At 37.6% G+C, this 18,424-nt stretch overlaps 1 protein-coding gene and 1 long non-coding RNA gene across 3 annotated transcripts; one reads left to right on the forward strand and one right to left on the reverse strand.

Annotated features, from left to right (window-relative positions):
• Window positions 1-720: 720 nt before the first annotated feature.
• Window positions 721-13,173, reverse strand: LOC146452575 (intraflagellar transport protein 52 homolog). Of its 2 annotated transcripts, XM_085097589.1 has the most exons (16): window positions 13,060-13,107; window positions 11,807-11,872; window positions 10,857-10,996; window positions 10,533-10,620; window positions 9,503-9,632; window positions 9,146-9,221; window positions 8,953-9,021; window positions 8,151-8,277; window positions 7,714-7,800; window positions 7,282-7,350; window positions 7,054-7,131; window positions 6,585-6,664; window positions 6,197-6,284; window positions 5,496-5,604; window positions 4,888-5,033; window positions 721-1,243 (listed from the first exon to the last, which is right to left on the reverse strand). In XM_085097589.1, the coding sequence occupies exons 2-16, from the start codon at window positions 11,807-11,809 to the stop codon at window positions 1,193-1,195; spliced, it is 1,341 nt and encodes a 446-aa protein (XP_084953715.1). In that variant the 5' UTR covers window positions 11,810-11,872; window positions 13,060-13,107; the 3' UTR covers window positions 721-1,192. The 2 variants fall into 2 exon arrangements, with proteins under 2 accessions (XP_084953715.1, XP_084953714.1); XM_085097588.1 differs by lacking the exon at window positions 11,807-11,872 and having other exon boundaries at window positions 13,060-13,173.
• On the forward strand, window positions 2,004-4,837 carry LOC146452576 (uncharacterized). The gene is made up of 3 exons (XR_014859657.1): window positions 2,004-2,461; window positions 3,950-4,758; window positions 4,793-4,837. It is a non-coding gene; the product is annotated as an uncharacterized LOC146452576 (long non-coding RNA).
• Window positions 13,174-18,424: the final 5,251 nt, after the last annotated feature.

The raw sequence follows: 18,424 nt of genomic DNA on the forward strand, positions 1-18,424 counted from the left end.
GAAATTAAGAGGGTAAGGGTGAACACAAAAACTGTAAATTTCAAGTGGAGTAAGGTTTCAAGCGAAAGAAACCTGCGGGGGAGCTTGAATATTTTCTTGAACAGCAACTAGCTGAAAGACTTTACAATTTGAAAAAAAAAAGTGAATTAAATTTTCAGGCATGTAGGATTAATGCCATGTACCTTCCTTTTTTTGTTGGTTTTTTAAGACTGGACCGTTATTATGAACCTGGGCAGCATTGTGAAGGGGTTAAGCAGGGCATACAACATGGTAAAAATCACTCTTGCATGTCGTCTCAACTAAATATACCTTGAAGTTCACACTTCAAACTGACATATTTCAGTCAAGATTTCTTTTGAATGTAGTCTATAATTTATTCAATGTTCACAATATTTACAAATCACTTAACGTGACTTAATTTTATTAGTAAAGGCTTAACTTAAAAAGGACATTCTTTACTCACAAGTTTACAAGTTACCCCATGACCAGGCAAAACAAAACCATAGCCTGGTGCTTGGTTGGTTATATGCATGGTACAGCAGGGAACGTGGACATGACAATGGTTCAGAAAATGTGGTGTCTGAGCTCACATGCAAAATACCCTGGTCCTAGAGGTAATATATCAAACACAAGGAAGAGTGTTTCCTCCGATTTCCAAACACCGAGAAGTAGGTTGGAAAAACGAGGCGCAGTCGAGTTTTTTAAACCAACTTTGAGGTGTTTCCAACCTACTTCTCGGTGTTTGGAAATCGGAGGAAACACTCTTTCGAGTGTTTGATATAGCTTCTCAAACTATTGATAATTCTTGGATAAATTCGAAGCAAAAGTGCACAAAATTTTATGATAATTAAGATCACATCTCTAAACCTCCTTCACAGTAGTGATTTGCGTTGTTTTGGCTTGATGAATTATTAATGAGTTTGAGATTCACGTTTTTATCACAAAACAAAGTGAAAAGCAGACAAAAATTGAAATGAAAGTTAAAAAACTTCTCCCCAGTCTCCATTTGAACTTGGGAATGGGCAATAGCACAGTTTTGTTTAAAAAAGAAAGAAAAAAATGAAAACCACTGAAACCAGGGTGGTCTACATACAGAACCATAATAAATACATCTTGACCATAACATTTAAGTGGCCGTAGTGTCCTGTGGCAGACACAGCTAAAAGGACAATTCATCCAACTATTAGCATTTTTACATTGCATCCATGAACATAGGCTCATTGGAAGGTTCATCTGGGAGCTCCTAAAAAAGACAAAAATCAGTAGTTATTATAAAAAATAAAAAAAAAAACAAGATCAAGAATGATTATCATTGTTTTAAAACCAATCTTTGGTTTATTACAATTATGAGAAGAATAAAATACATTTCTGTCAGCTCTATAATTTACAGAGTCATAGTCATGTAATATTAAGTTGAACAAATGGGCAGCTTATATATCAAGGCTAATTAGGCATATTGACGAGGAAATGAATAAAATATTGAAGTGATAAATTAGCTTTGATATATAAGCTGTCGATTTCTTTGAAACTTAATAATTATTAGGGTCTATTAGATGACTATGACTCTGTAATAGAGCCGAAATATTAATGTAAAAAATTTTCTCATTGTAATGAACCAAAACTTGGTTTCAAAACAATGATAACCACCTTTGTCTTGTAATAGTATTATTCATTTATTCACTATTCTAAAATAATTAATCATCAGATGGTTCTGGATTTTAATAGTAATGATCACATATAGTATCTTCAAGCATAAATAATTGCACTCGCACAAAAAAGTAACTGAAATAGCAAAGAGTAGGCTTGATTTTTCCACTTCCTTGGATCTTTTCTCTTTTTTCCTTGCCATAAGCACAGGGTCAATGGGCAATTCCAGAAAATATCCATACCCAACCACAGACGGCTTCCATGTTTTAACCCCCCCTTGCCTTCGGAAATTCCAAAATGCGTTACCCCCCCATGCCCTCAGAATTCCATAATCGTGAACCCCCCCTCCCCTTCACAATTTCCGGTTTTTCTGGGAAGTACATTTTCGATTTTAGCAACGCCTATATGAACAAACGAACATGAATTTATGCCTCCTCAGGGCTGCGATCTAGCGGCGCTAGGCGACAAGCTTTACTCTTCAACAAGAAAAACCTACCGCTAGTGGCCAGGCCGTGAAATGGTCTTTTCAAGTCCGAATTTGGCTATAATAATAAACACCATTTACGGCAGTTTTACTCCTCTTTGTTTTCTTGTGCCATTCAACTCCTTTAGGAAAAGTAGGAAACTAGAACAACGCATTGGATGAAAACAAAAATTATTTCTTTTCACCCCTTGTTTTATACCCGCACAAAATCCATGCTTCAGTCGGCTTCAGTTTCTGGACCAAAAATTCAATTAAATAAAATTGTATCTGTGATTCCAGGCGCTATCAAGAGAAAACTTGTGGTTTCAATTACCACATTACGAATACCTAGTATTAACTATTTCAAACGCTTTTAGCGAGGAAGAAGAAAATTACCGATTGTCAACTACATTGAAAACAACTTTATGCAAATTTATCAGTGATATGTGATGCGCGTGGGTCTGCGAAATCTGCGAGCCAGCGAGCCATGCGAGCCATCGTGCGAGCCATGCGAGTCACGCGAGTCATGCGAGCCATGCGAGCCACAGTGCAAATGTTAAGAATTTTTATTTAATTGTTTTATTTACATTCGCGTGAGAAAATATTGGACGAATTTTTTTCTTTGGTTTTCTTTTTTTTTTTTTTCGTTTTTGTTATAATTTTGGAGAGAATTTTGCCTATTCAAAATCGCCCAAGATGCGCAAAAAAATAAAAAACAATACGCAAAAATTTATTAAGGTTTAAGACTTCAGGGAAAAAAAATCCGAGAAAAACATACGGCTGCACCGCTACTCGAATAGGTATCTATTGACACACGTCATTCATTGATATCCACGTGGAACTTCATTCAAGAAAAAAAAAAAAAAAAAAAAAAAGAAAAGAACAGCACTTCGACTCCGTGTGTTGGCGTCAAGAATGGTGAGTAAATCGCGCCATTTTAACAGGTTTGGTCTTTAGTGGAGAATCAGAGTTATCAGAACTCTGTCGGTTGGCTGACTGCTGCATGTGGTTGTCCTTTCCCTTAGAGAAGTCTTTCTTCAAAACTCGCCACTAGAGTGGCAGAGGCTGGTTTCGAGATAGCATTCGACCCACCAGCTGACGACAAATGCTTCTGTTACGCTGCTTCTTTTCAAATTGAATTTAGTGCAACAATATTGACTTCGCTCATCTTTGAGTACTCATTTATCATACCTTACAAGATTGGAATGACACTGACAATCAGTCCTGACGTGTCAATTACAGTCAACCCAGGTCACGCGTGAACAGTATTTCCAAGAATGAAATGAACATTCGAATTTCTCTTTGTAATGTCCGACGCGTGAATGGAATGTTGGACATTTCTCTGGAAATCGTTCCGAAAAAGACGCATTAACTGAAAAAAAAGAATCAAAATACTTGGGAAACAATTGTTATTCTTGAAATATTCAATTTTGCAGTGTAAAGAAAAATTCATAGCTTTATATAGTCAATAAGCCAGGGAAATTTATACGGGAACTCTGAAATCTCGTTGGCGATTTTCAAAACTGACATGTAAATTTCAACACTCCGTTCAAATTATAAAAATATCGTTCACGCGTGACCTGGGTTGACTGTAACAAAAAACTGAAATATGATGGTTTGCGTTGTCCCACTGTACGAATTAAATATTGCGATGTTATTCATCTTGTTCCGATGCTCTTGTTCTTGTTCTTATGTGAATGTAAATACAACAAATAAAAATTCTTAACATTTATACTGTGGCTCGCATGACTCGCGTGACTCACATGGCTCGCATGGCTCGCACGGCTCGCATGGCTCGCATGGCTCACCCCTTGGCTCGCATGGCTCGCTGACTCGCAGATTTTTATCACTCGATGCGCGTCTTGAATGTTCGATTCCACGTGCCCGAGTCCCTCACGAGTAAACATACATCGTTGCTGTTTTGTAATTATCTACTTTATTTACAAAATGTTACTGAAAAAAGTAGCAGTCATTAACCCTCATACAAGAGCAGCCTTCCAATCGATCGACTCTTACGCCGGAGCACGTGGACAAGATTGCGGCTTTTTCGCGGAATGTAACACGATCGCTTCTGAAATATCTTCGCTGCGCAAGCAGTACGCTGTGCAAGATTATACTTGATTGTACTTGAATCTTTCGAATGAAAACTTCGGAAAAAGCATTTCCTTTTTTAAAAACGTACAACGTCTACGGTAAAATTCGGCAAGGAACCGGGGAAACTTCAACGTGGCCGCTCGTTTGCCTTTGAGCAGACTTTGTTTACATCTTTGGCGTAGCGTTACAAATTTGCATAAATATTATCGAGATCATCGAATCTCAAAAGGCGATGTCACGTTTTCTTCATTTCAAATCGTAACCGTGTCTTCCTCTCAAAGATGACTACCTGTCCACTTAACCCAGTAATAAACAGTGAAGGAAGCGATATTAAAGGATTGCACCTTTTTCGGCCGCTGTTTCACAAGCTGAGAATGGAAACACGCGCGATCGCTACAAGTACGCTGCACATAATTATGCTTGATTGTACTTTAATCTTTCGAATCAAAACTTCGAAAACAGCATTTCCTTGATTAAAAAACGAGCAAAGGCCCCCCCATGCCCTCAGAATTCCATAATCGTGAACCCCCCCTCCCCTTCGGAATTCCATAATCGTGAACCCCCCCTCCCCTTCGGAAATCCTAAAAGCCGTCCGTGGTATGGTATGGATATTTTCTGGAATCGCCCAATTCCCCCAGCGTGGCTGGAAATCAAGCATAACAATAGAGAGGCATTTTAGTTACCTGATTTAATTTTTTGAATTCCACCACTTGATGGAAGATGTAATCCAAGATGTGTTTGGCATCTCTGCAGTCAGATGGCAGCTTGCTACAGACACCAAGAATATCACCACACTCACGGACATAATACTCAAGATCATCCTCAGTACCTACAGCAGGGAAAAAGATACAAGACCCTTTGTTATGAGGGGATCTGTGCAACCAAGTTTAAATTTAGATCAACCCACTAATTCATCAAATGAACATCCTTTATTCAATACTTAGACAAAAGCAGGGAGAGTGGACAGTGCACTGTGAACCTTTAAGTTTGGCGTTTGATTCTGTGGATAACTATTCAGAGAAGAACTAGTGAGGAGCATTTTAATGGATGCACTTAATATGGAGCCTTGCTCTGTTGTGCAGTCCCTTGTCTTCCTAGTTTTAATTTTGAGGGTCTGCTGTTAATTAGTGAGAGTGGAAGTTTTGTAAATAAATAAATTTTCCTGCAGCACTTTTTGGTTCATAACAATAAATTATTTGTTCATTTGTCACATTTAGTTGGCAAGCCTTGCAAATAAAATTATTTCTCACCTTAGTCCTGAGTTAAAGGTTAGTAATCACAAGTTACTCACATTTGTTGGTTATCTGTGCCAGTCTTGTCTTTTCTGAGGAGAAGCTCTCATCAAGATCAAACAGATCCAGTGCTGGAGCAGGTAGCTCACGGAATGTTGGAGAAAACACCTACAATACAAAGAAAGAAAAGAGTTAAGCTCAGCTCAACATGAACTTGAGAATGAAGAATTCCTCATCAGAACCTAATCAGTCACACTACGAGCTTAAGTGTCCCACATGGCCAGAGATTAACCTGGTTTCTGTAGCAACTAGGAGGATTGCTACCCCCTTCCCCCTCCCCCCGCCAGTTGAGAAGCTAGTCCATCGCAGGGTTGAAGAGATCGAAAGTCCGAAACACTAACCACTACAGCACTGTGCCTCCACCCCCTCCATTGTAAAGTGCATTTAATCATAACCGCACAAAACAGCACTATTTAAATCAGTCACACTACGAGCTTAAGTGTCCCACATGACCAGAGATTAACCTGGTTTCTGTAGCAACTAGGAGGATTGCTACCCCCTCCCCCCTCCCCCCGCCAGTTGAGAAGCTAGTCCATCGCAGGGTTGAAGAGATCGAAAGTCCGAACCACTAACTCCTACAGCACTGTGCCTCCACCCCCTCCATTGTAAAGTGCATTTAATCATAACTGCACAAAACAGCACTATTTAAATCCATTAAGATTATTTTTGTCTCAGTGAGACATCAGTATTTCACACTTACTGCAGGTTGAAGAGGTGGAAGAGGAGTCTCAAACTGTGGAGTGATCAAGAGCAGAGGTTCATGCTTTACTCTCAGATCCTCGTATGCTCTGAAATATAACACCAAAAGTGTATTTAACCAGCTGTTATTGATGTAACTTATATCAAACACGAGGAAGAGTGTTTCCTCCCATTTCCAAACACCAGGAAGTTGGTTAAAAAAACTCAGCTGCGCCTCGTTTTTCCAACCTACTTCTCTGTGTTTGGAAATAGGAGGAAACACTCTTCCTCGTGTTTGATATATTACTATAAAGATCACCCGAAACATCAAGGTTGATCAAGGTACTAAATTCCTTCCTAAGTTTCATTTGGTCAGCACAACCATACTCTCACTCTTGACTTAAGCTTACCTTATGGCAGCTGGAACTACACTGGTGTCAAGCTTGAAAAGGTCCTCATCAAACATTTTCGTAATGTCTCTTCCCACACTCTGTGGAGGAAACAGCAAATGACACACTCAACTGTTAAGTCTGATGATCAAAAAGATTAATACAGAGGCTTTAAGTGATTCTTGATCTCACGTTAAGTTCTCCTTTGTTCATAGAAGGTAGAACAACGTAATTTGTTAGGAGGATCTAGCAGTCTATCAGGTGTCACTTAGAGCTTTTTTCCATGCACCCCTTCAAATGGTAATCAACAACAAATTCCTCTGTAATATCAATGCGTAATCGTTCAACAAAGTTATGAGAACGAAGAATATGATCATGCAACGTGAATTCACCTGATATTTTAACATCTTCTCCCTACTCCTGCTACAATAAATGTATGGGGATAGGCAAGGGAATTTGTATTTGCATATTGACATTTGGATTCACTTGCCTCATCTCCCTCTTGAAGGCAAACTCTTAGCCTTTCTGACATCCTAGGAGTGTCTGGAATATAGTGGTAGTCTGATACCTGCACATGGAGTATACAATTTAAGAATATACACACAGTCAGGGAAAATGTTACAAGTTATATACCAGCTGAGGTAAAATATTATTAATTACTAAATTCACGAATGGCAAGTTTAATATAAAATCATTCTGTTTAAATGATCATTTGTACCTCAGGGTCTTCTGCGTCGATATTGTTCAGCTGAATGTCATTGGTTGTGAGCCACTGAAATACTACATCCTGGAGGAGCAAACAAAAAAGGTAAAACAACTTTATTTATAAATAAATAAACACGACTACATTTCTACTCAAACATCTTACAAAGCAATGTTGAAGAACTTTCTTATCAATCCGCTCTTCGCAAGTTCCGAGTGAAAAATATTATCATTGTTATTGAATCACACGATCTGAGTCATGCCTTTAATCAGGACTGTTCCCACAAGTAGTACTTTTTTTTTTATCTCAGTTCTTAAGTCCCACAGAATATTGATACTGGAACATGGAAGCTCATTGCAAATTGTAAGGAACCAGCCATCATTCATCCCTTTGGTGGCAATGAGTTTTTCTTATTAATAAACTATATATCTATCTAGATGTACTCACCTCAACCTTGGCGTTTTCCTCCTTATCAAGATACTGATCGCTGAACATGTGTACAGACCCCAGCACAACCATTTTACCCTTTGAATACTGAAAACGGAAAAATATAACTTGAAAAAGTAATTAAAGAGCTTTAAACTCAGCAATAATTTGCTGCCGTGGATAAAAAGAAGGAGAGAAAAACATCCTTTCTTTAAACATAATAAGACAGTATTATCGTTAAAGTACTGCAAAGCTTGTGAGGTTGTCTAATTAAGACAGAGTTCAAGTAACAATTTATTAGAAATAATAATAAAATTATATAAATTTAAGTAAAGTACGTACTATAAGTAATAATTAAATTTGGGATTGTTTTAGAGATGAACTACTGAAATCAAGTTCTTTGAGTTCTTTGGTGCAGATTTTCATTTCCAAGGTAGCTAAATGCATTAACTACTGACCCTTGATGAGTGAAAAGCACAGATTGGTCTGTTGAGAGGAAATGATACACTGCCAGATGATAGAACAGATATGGCTGGCTTGACGACATTCAACGTTGCACCATATGGGTAGACAAATGTGAGAGACCTAGGAAAAAAAACAGATGTGAAGCCATGGGTTATTAAAATAACTAAAGATGAATGGCCTTAAATTTCAATGAATACAGGTCTGGACAGTTCAAAATTAAACAGGGAATTCTGGTATAAAAGGGGCCGTGACTGGCAATTCTCACTCTTGGTTGTCAATCAACCATAAGAACATAAACAACTATCAAACAACATGTACCTTTTTCTATCATTAGATAATGACCCTTACTGATAAAATTGGCTTAGTTTTCAAAATAAACCCTGTTAACTCAATTAGAAACTTAATTCTTATATTGCTGTGGTGATGTTATGAAATTTTGTAAAGGACGCAACGTGCCACAACTGAATAGCGTCTAAATTTGCATTGTGCATTTCCAGAAAAAATCCATACCCACCCCAAGGAAGGTCATCGGAAATTCCTTGGGGGAGTGGGGTCTTAAAAGCCACAATTTTAGAAGCAAAGTGTGAAGCTAAACTGGAATTTCCTGGCGGGAGCCGAGAGCAAAACAAAAAACCTTCTGTGGGGGGAGTATGGATATTTTCTGGAACTGCACATTTCATCCCCACAAAGGTGTGAAAGGAAGGAGAGGCTTGCCCTTTTATAGCCAAACTTCTTGTCTTTAATGAGATTATGATGACAATGATTGTGATTAAGTTGTTTCAAACTAATACTTACTGTCCTAAGTCAGTCTTGTCGACGTCAGATGATCCAGGAACATACTTTCCAGCAGCACGGTTTATCTCTCTATGAATTTGTGATACAAACAAAAACATTTTAAATACAAGTAATACCACCTTGGAAAATGCAAAATGTAGCAAACATAAATTTTAAACAGTTATGAAATTTGATTTTAAGTCAGTATATTTACCTATTGAGGACTCCATTAGAAATTAAAACCTCTTTAGGGTGAAAATACTTGTAATACACAGTTCTCACCACAGAGTCTGTAAGAAAAGAAACTCAAAGTTATTGCTTGAAACATAACTTGTAAATGGAATGGAGAAAGGGCAAAAATAGTTTAACTAATACTGAGCCCTTAACATACAAAGATGGTTAAATTATGATGACTGCCTTTCGTAAGGGAGAATTTTTTTTTCTTTTTTGAAAAAGAAAATAAAATAAAATTTTAAAACTTAAGAAGAGTCCATCCTGCCCAATTATCTACAGATCAGGAAGGAGTAAACAAGGACAAACAGTCTTGCACAAGGTAGCAAAATTTGCTCACCATTATTCACCATAATTCCATAGTCCTCTAACAGAAAGTTGATGTTGGTGTCAAACCTAGACTCTCCTCCTTCTCCTAAAAGAACCACCAGGCTGCCACCTTTCTCGATGTACTGTTTGAGTGCATCAAACTACAAGATGAAATGATTCACAAGGAAGTGATGTAAGTTTTTTTCGTGTCTCTCTCAATCTACATGTAAAGGCTGGAAGTGACCAGGGACCCATTTCTCAAAAGTTCTGGTAACTTACCAGGCCCGATAAGTGTCTTTGGTGATAAATGTTTCTTAAAAGAAGTCAATTTTTGTTAGCTTTGAATACTAAATTTTAAAATCTTATAATTCTATGAAAACATTGGCCAAGAACCAAGTCTGTAATCACTGTGTAATTGGCAAATTAAAAACATTTAAAAATACACTTATAAGGCTCGGTAAGTTACCGGGATTTTCGAGAAATGGGCCCCTGAACATATCCTTCAGGAGAATCTTTACTGACATCAAAGTATACATTTTGATTCAAATACCTCATTAGCATATACCAAACAATTAGCTACGAACAAATAGATATCATATTTACTTAAAGAGCATGTCACTCCCGATAGTCAGCGTTAATATTAGTGTGATATGTTGAACATTCTCAGAGAAATTAGGTTTCAAAAACTGTGAAATTTACAAAGAATGTGCGGCTGGGTGGCCAGCCTAACATTCTTTGTAAAATCTTGCCACTTTTAACATTCATTTCTCAAAAACTTAATTTAACAAACCAAACTCATTTTTCAGAAAATACTAAATTTCCCAACCCCTTTCAAGACCATTATTTTATTTGTAGCCAGTTTTGTAATGTTTATGCTAACAAAAGCTAATGAGGCTAGGCATGTAGATTAAAGATCCGCCTATTAGACAACTCCAAAGACTGTTTTAATTAAACTACAATAGAATCCAATAGTACTCAAGATTCTGCAGGATTCATGAAACTCCACCAAGAGTCCAAAAAACCAACAAAGTTACCAAACAACAATACAGCATGCAATTTACCTCGCTTGCAGTAAACTTTCTTCTTGGTCCTCCAAATATCACAACTTTGGCTATTATTATTCTTTCTAAGGTTATTTCATCTTTGTTCCTAAAAAATGTGTCAATTATTACTGTTAGTAAATGAACATATAATACTTTCAACTGGTGAACAAAATAAAAGAAACTGCACCTTAATAAACTAGTTTGTTATTGATTCAAAGTATCACAAGTTTCAACAGTCCAGGCTCAAATAAAGGTTATTTTCATTAACTTCCACATTGCTGATGAAGTCCAGTAAGGATGAATTGAATCGTTTGCAAAACAAACAGTCAATGAATAACATACGTGATAACTTTCCAGTTGGATCGCAGCTTTCGAACCAGAGATTTAAATCCATTTGATGGTGTAAACAGTTCTCCTTTGGATGCATTGAAGATGATTGTATTGCTTTGTTGTCCATTGCTATTGTCTGCTGCACTGGCATCCTGTCAAAATAAATTCAAGTACTTGCATTACTTTCCAACTCCACTTACTGTAATACTATCAAAAACAATGCACAAAATGAGTACAAATGAAACGCAATATTCATAGTGTTTGTTATTTGTACAGAACTTAAGGTGAAAAACTCTATTAAACCCTACCTAATAAGTCCCCTGTTTGTAGGGAAGGATTTTTATTAATAATTTCGGTCTGAAAGTCTGAAAATGGGTATGTATTTTACAGAAACAGGTAAGGATTTTAGAAACCAGGTCTGAAAATGGGTATGAATAAATTGTAAAGGCCTGGTCAGGATTTCAAAGGATACTGGAAAATAACATATTTTGGTCTGAAATAGGGTCAAGGTTTGCAGAACCAAGCTGCACACCCCACAAAAAATTTCAAGGAGAACTATGACCCCCTGCCCCGGGTCACAACTACATAGTCAGTCATAAATGTTAACATTGACATGGTCCCCTTCTTTCTTTCCTCCTCTCCTCCCCAGTGTTAAATTTTTGTTTGTTTTAGCAAGCAGGAGTGAAAGAAACGCTGTGAATACAACATTGAAGGAGAGGGTAGGAGGAGTATGTGGTAAATATGGATGAGATATGATTTATTTGTGATCTTGGTAGAGTGTCTCAACAAATTATGACCACAGTTGAAGCTTTTTTGTTGCAAATGGACAAAGATGGAAACATTTTACCAAGGACTTAAAGTGTCTTGGTTTTGTTCAACCCTATTTAGTATTAAGGCAAACTTACTAGCTAGCACACCCTACTGCATGTTTGGTATGCTGAAACAGCTGCACAAACACTCACCATAGCTTGTGATGTGTTACGGCCAACTTTTCACATTGTCCAAACTTGAAATTGTGTTACTGTATTCTAAAAAGGTTTTTAAGGTGATGTTACATGAGACAGTTTGCAGTGACGACTTTCAGAAAGCTGCAAGCTTTGAATTGGCCTCAAAATCAAATAAAACTTAGACAAAAAAATCATTCAGGTGACTGTATTTTGCAATGAAAATCGTCTCTGCAAGTGGTCTTATGTAACATCACCTTAAAGCAACCATTTGTAGCTGCTCCTGTCCCCCTCCTCCAGGATGTCAAGGTTTTGCTCAGGATCTATAGGATTCCTTGTTCAAAGGAGCCAGCAAAAATTGGAGGCTTTGGGTTGTTTTTTTTTTTTCAAAGGCACTGGCAAAGTATCAACCCCCCCCCCCCCCCTCCCTGATTTTTTTCTTCAAAGGGTACCAACAGAAAATTGAGGCACTGCAGTTCCTGTCATCTTTACCAAGGGGGGAGGGTCAGGGGGAGGGGGATGCAGACCAAAAAATGGAGTTTCTCCTCACTACACATCTCTACAGCTTCTTGAAGACCCACAACACATGGGATATACCATTTTTTGGTGAAAATCACAATCTTTCTGCACTTGCTTTTACAAGACATAAGATTAAGTACTTTCGTAATATCAGAGTAGTTTACCGACTGCATTCATTTGATAAAACATGGGCAGAGCAGTAGATTGCCTGCATCTGAAATAGTTTATTACAAGAGCAATATTTTACTTCAACCAATTCCTTCATTAAAATGTTTCACAGCAATGACAAAATTTCTAAGTTATCTATTGCCGTAAGATTCTTTCAGGTTTTTAGAACTCTACTCACGCCAAATAAGTAAGATTAAGTTTAGGTTTTAGCTTAAGTTTTACTTTTAAAAAGTACAAGAGTGCTGATGTCCATGCAAACAATAACATTGATTTCTTTTCGGTACTTGTAAATGATAATTTATAATCTTACTGTAGGTTGCAAATATTTCCAACATGAAACGTGAAAATGAAGTGTTTCGATGCTAGTTTCTTCCATAGCAACACAGCACGCTTCAAAATAAATACAATTTAATGGTGGACTCCTAGATTTTTGGGGCGCTTAAACAAGGCGTACAGGGGGAAAACACAACTTTAAGCAACGGAAAAGAAAAAGAAAATGCTATTTCAACAACTGTGTAGTGTTTTCTCGACAATTTAGTGTTTAATTTGACTACAACTGTGGTATATTTAGCAAAGATTCCTACCTGAGTTGTTGTTCCAGGCGCCATTTTTGATCATTGGACAGGAAAATGTTACGTCTAGTGTCCAGGTATGCTCGGTTGAAACCCACTGCTCGAACCAGTCCTTCGTTAGGCGTGGCATCCATCCAGCCAGCCATCCGCGCGCAAGTTAGTTAGGCCTAATCGGGCGTCGGCCTACTCTCCTACCCAGACGTTTGGTCTTCGGAGAAAACACTTGGTAAAATCGATCATTTTTATTGACCGATCATTTGAATTGGAGAAGGTTGTCCGATGGAAGTCGCGTCAACGATTTCAGTGCTACTTTTCAAATCTTTACTTTACGCGCGCTTAGGCGCAAACCCTACAATCGAATCCTATCTTGACACTTCTGTCCTTCTGTGAAAGTGGTTTCTTGTATGAATTTGAACTTGACGTTTCATTAAACTGTGACAGGTTCTTAAAAACAAAAAAATCTTTAGTGAGCGTTAAACTGGAAAATAATGACGCTATGGTCTGTAAAAAAAACCCGTATCCTTTGGAGACAGTATGTCGGTTACATTGACACGATTCGGCAAGCTCGTGATTACAAGGTCAAGTATGTTGTTGCCACGAGTGGGTTTTTTATTGAGTTGTGCATGTCAAGAGGTGGTCAAGAAGGGTTTCAATAAAGGCTAGTTCGTTAACACCCGATGCGTTTTCAATGGAGTCCCAGAGGATGTCTGGCAAATTAAAGTCACCCAAAATTACCATATTGTCGTACTGGTCACAAACTTCACGCAGAAAATTATCAAATACATCCATCCAACTTGGGTCTTCAGTGGGTGGTCCATAGCAAAAACAGAATAAAATTCTTTCACCAGTAAGCGTAGTAATTTCGGCAAAAATGATCTTAAGCTGTTGCAGCTCGGCTTCCGATTCAGGTTTAAATTATTTGACAGCTTTGAAGGAGGCTGTTTTGATTGCGATAAGAACTCCACTACCACCTCGATCAGACCGATCTCTCCTAAATATTGTAAAGCCAGAATGCAATATTTCAGAGTCGCTGATATTTTGGTTCAACCATGTCTAATTGACCCATATAACGTCAGAGGTTTCGGCGTAGAAGCGATGGAGGTTACACACGGATTGCCAGTTTCTTGTGCTGTCTTTGTGATAACTTTTCAAGCTTTTGGCATTCATCACGAGGCAATTGATCTTACCAGCAGTCGAAGCAGAAACCGTTCCAGGGTTAGGATTGATGTCACCAGACATCAAGAGGCGAAAGGTAGCATCTGAGTTGTTGTAGTAGCAAACGTGGCACATTTTCATTACAGGGCACAGTAATAATAATAAATGTTGACTTAATAGCCCAAAATAGAAAAATAGCAACGGCTTTCAGAGACTCTTCGAGTGACAACCTGATTCCCATAACAATGTCAACAATCCATCGGAGGAGCAATCGTTTTCGGGAAAACGGCAATGAAAATTGTGAGAATGAAGTAAGGTAATAAAAGGAGACCAAGACTAGCGGTACCTCCAAGACTACAGGTCGTTTGACCACGAGTCATCCTTCTGTCATTATATCGTTTTAGCCCGTGCGCATGCTCAAACCTCAAAACGTACCACATGGAAGACAAAATGACTACATTGTCATATATATACATGGCTGAATCTCAGTTTAAGTTTAAGGTGGAACTTAGTAGTTAGATATTTGGGTGTATCAGCCCACTTTTCAAAAAATGATAAAAAATCCCATACAAATCCTTATAAACCCCATAAACCACACATTATCTCACCCCAATAACTACATAAAATACTATTTCAACAATGAACTCAAAAAACGTAAATCCTCGGTTTTTCAAAACTCCTGCAACGGAGACGCTAAATTTTTATCCTCGGTTTCTCAAAAACCTAAAAACATAAATCCTCGGTTTTTCAAAACTCCTGCAACGGAGACGCTAAATTTAGGTTTTTCATAAATGACACCAACTCACAAACAATCATCGATTAAATCCAACCAACTCATCAATCGCTGATTTGAATGATGAATACAATATTTTTGAACACCAATTTGGATAAAAAAATAATCATTATGGTTGTTGTGTGACTGGATGCCGTTACTGTCACGCGTGACGTTGTGTGACTTGTCAAGAAAATGGACAAAACCCTGAACGTGGGGTGCTCGGTTGGCTGTTTACTTGACTGGCCCCAGCCAGGTCTTTTTCCCGCCGCTGACAAGGCGGCTGTCCCTTTCCCAGTTTACCTCTGGGACCGAGGTTGAGTCCTGGGACGAACTCTGAGCACCCCGCTGTAAACCAGTAGGGCCTGAGCGGGCTCACCCTGGAGGTACCGTCTACTGGAAGACATCCCACACTACTCAGTAATTCACCATCTGCACAAGCCGTTAAACAGGTTTCAGTCAGGGGCCAGCTGACACCACCCTAAAGCTTCACCAGAGTTTGTGAACTAATATAATAATGGCCCGATTACCTATATATTACACTCAGTTCTGAAATTTTTACACTTGTGGTGCTATTTTTCTGTATATTGCGTAATATTGCTTGATTTGGATTAACACGCATGCGCTTTCATGCACACAACCCAAAGCGGACTGGACACTAGTTTGTTAACACACGTGTCGGCCATTTTGTTGCCAGTTTGCGAAGTCATGTTTATGGCTCCTGTTTTGGGATTTTTGAACATTTATTTCTCCACTTTCATCGTTCTGATGTTTGTAGACGCTTTTTGAGGTATGAATATCATTTATCTTGCACACAACAATAGATTTTTTTATTGAATCGACTCGCTATCGAATACTCGTGAAACCGTAACTGTATGATAGAATGATTACACATCGACCAAATCCTTGATTGGAATCCAAGAATTGAATTCATCACTGTATCCTTTCCACTTTACCAAAGCTTGTTTCTTCTTGTAATCTCTCCTGATAACTTTATCGATTCTGAATATCTCCTGATTAGCTTTCAATAATTCTGGTTCATAAAAACTTCCTTTAATTTCTTCATTATTGAGATCTTTCAGTTTATATGTGATCGGATTCGTGTATTGTATTTTATCGATAATGAAGACCTCTTCTGACCAGTTTTCTGTATAACCTCGATCAAACAACTTTCTTTTATACTTTGATATTCTAACCTTTTCACCAACTTTAAATTTTGGCAAAGATGATAATTGCTTCAAATTGCCAAATAGATTGAAGTAAACAGTTCCTACATTCTTTTTCTTAGATGCTTCTGTCGGTGTCATTTTTATTGAACTGTGTTTAGTGTTATTATACTGCTTCAATATTTTAGGCAAAATATCCAGATACATTGTATTGCCTTGAGCAGTGAATCGTTTCCACATTTTATTTTTAATCGTTCGATTCCAGCGCTCAACAACTGATGACTTCTCTTCATTTTCAGTCGAATACAGTGTAATGTTATGTTTTTTGAGCAAGTCTTTGAAATGTTTGTTGTAGAACTCTGAGCCTTTATCAGTCCACAGATACTTTGGTTTTCGACCCTCTTTGAATATGCTTTGAAATGCTTTCGTTATGGTCTCACCTTTTTTATCTTTTAATGGAACAATCCATCCGTATTTACTGAAAACATCTATAGTCATGAGAAGATACCTATTACCTTTATTCCATTTACTGAATTGTTGCATTTCAACAAGATCAGCAGCCCATATTTCATCAATATTATTTACAATAACACGCCGCCGAGTAAAGTTACGCCGTATGGGTTTATGCAGCTCATTAGCTAATTTTTCTTGCCAGTTTTCCTCTTTACCCGACGCCTTTTGACGTTTTTTGGAACCCCAAGTCCCAATTTTGATTTTGTATTTATTGCATTTCTTGCCAACCAATGTCCCCATTGTCGTTCGGAATATGGAACAGCATCCAATGACTTTACCATCTTTTTGTCAGCTTTTAATTTACATTTTTTATCATCTTTGCAGACTGAATAATCAACATCATGTTGCATGGCTATTGCATCTGTTTTGCCTGTTGGTTTATCATATATTTCCAATATTTGTCCAGTTTTGGGGTTATATTTGACTTGATTTTCCAAATCATTGTATGGACCAGTGTATTTGTGTCCAGGTAATACCCATCCAGATTTTGGACGCGGTAATTTACCTATCATTTTGTGTATATCAATTGATCCACCACTTTTGGGACGACCCTTCATGCCTCTTTCATATTCATCCCAATTTGGTGGGTGCCAACCAATTGCATCATAACTTGAGCATTTCGGTGTGTTGTGAAATTTGCTCCCAATTTTTACCATGCTTTCACATGGATAATTTTTGTATTTTTCTAATGTCTTTTTTCCAGCCTTGCCAGACCAAAATTGACTCGACAATATACCAGTATCTGTGCTAAATGCACTTTTGGCAATGTCACCGGATTTGTATCTATCAAAGACTTCCTTTGTTGATGGAATTAATGTTCCAACAACATCCATCGACTTCGATGCAACCTTACCTGGTGTGCCAAATTGTTCTAAAATTGTATCTAAATTACCACCATCAAGGTCTTTTTGGTCAGTTTTGTACCTTTTTTTTGGCCTTACTTTGGTTGATAATTTATCAAACATCTCTGATCCAGTCTTTTGAACAAAAGGTGTTGCTTTAGAGATAGCATAATCAATAGCTTTTTTCTGCAATTTAGGGTTTCTAAGTGCTTCAGACCCATAATATCGACCCATTTCAACTGCTTTTTTTCCCATCCATGGTAATGCATGTTGAATTAACATATCAGCACCAGTTGATGCTAAAGTATCCATTATGCCCCCCCCTTCAGAGGGGCTATTTAGTTTCCCTGTTTTTTAACAAATTTGGTTTTAGTTATACCACATTCAGCACAGGTACAGAAGAACATAAGCCGACCATTTTTGGCTTGCTTGTAACCTGAAGGCTGAACACATTCAGTTTCTTTCTTTTGTTTAACACAAAATGATTTGACCATTTTATATCACTATATTAGATTAATTATCATCAGAGTCAGACTCAGAATCTGTTACCAATGTACACCATAAACATAATTTTCCTGAAAATTCTGTGTATTCATCACACTCTTCACAATATCTTATATCAACCATTATACAAACTAATTAGATAATTTTTTAAAATATTGGATTATAAAATTATGATTGACACTTTGATTGTTCATGTCAAAATGTGCATTGTGGATTGTTTTCAATATACTTGTACCCTTTTGTCTCTCAAATAAATAATACAAACACCAATAGCCACACAATACTGAATCTCTTTCCTGGATTTCATCACCTGAATACATTAATCGTTTGCCACTTGTTGACATGAATTGCATAATTTCTTTTGGCATAATTAACCCAAAACTATCAAAATATTCTACATATTTGTCTCCGTTTCGATACGCAAC

Source organism: Pavona decussata, unplaced genomic scaffold (assembly GCF_977016875.1).
Source record: "Pavona decussata unplaced genomic scaffold, jaPavDecu1.1 SCAFFOLD_366, whole genome shotgun sequence".
Classification (NCBI taxonomy): domain Eukaryota; kingdom Metazoa; phylum Cnidaria; class Anthozoa; order Scleractinia; family Agariciidae; genus Pavona; species Pavona decussata.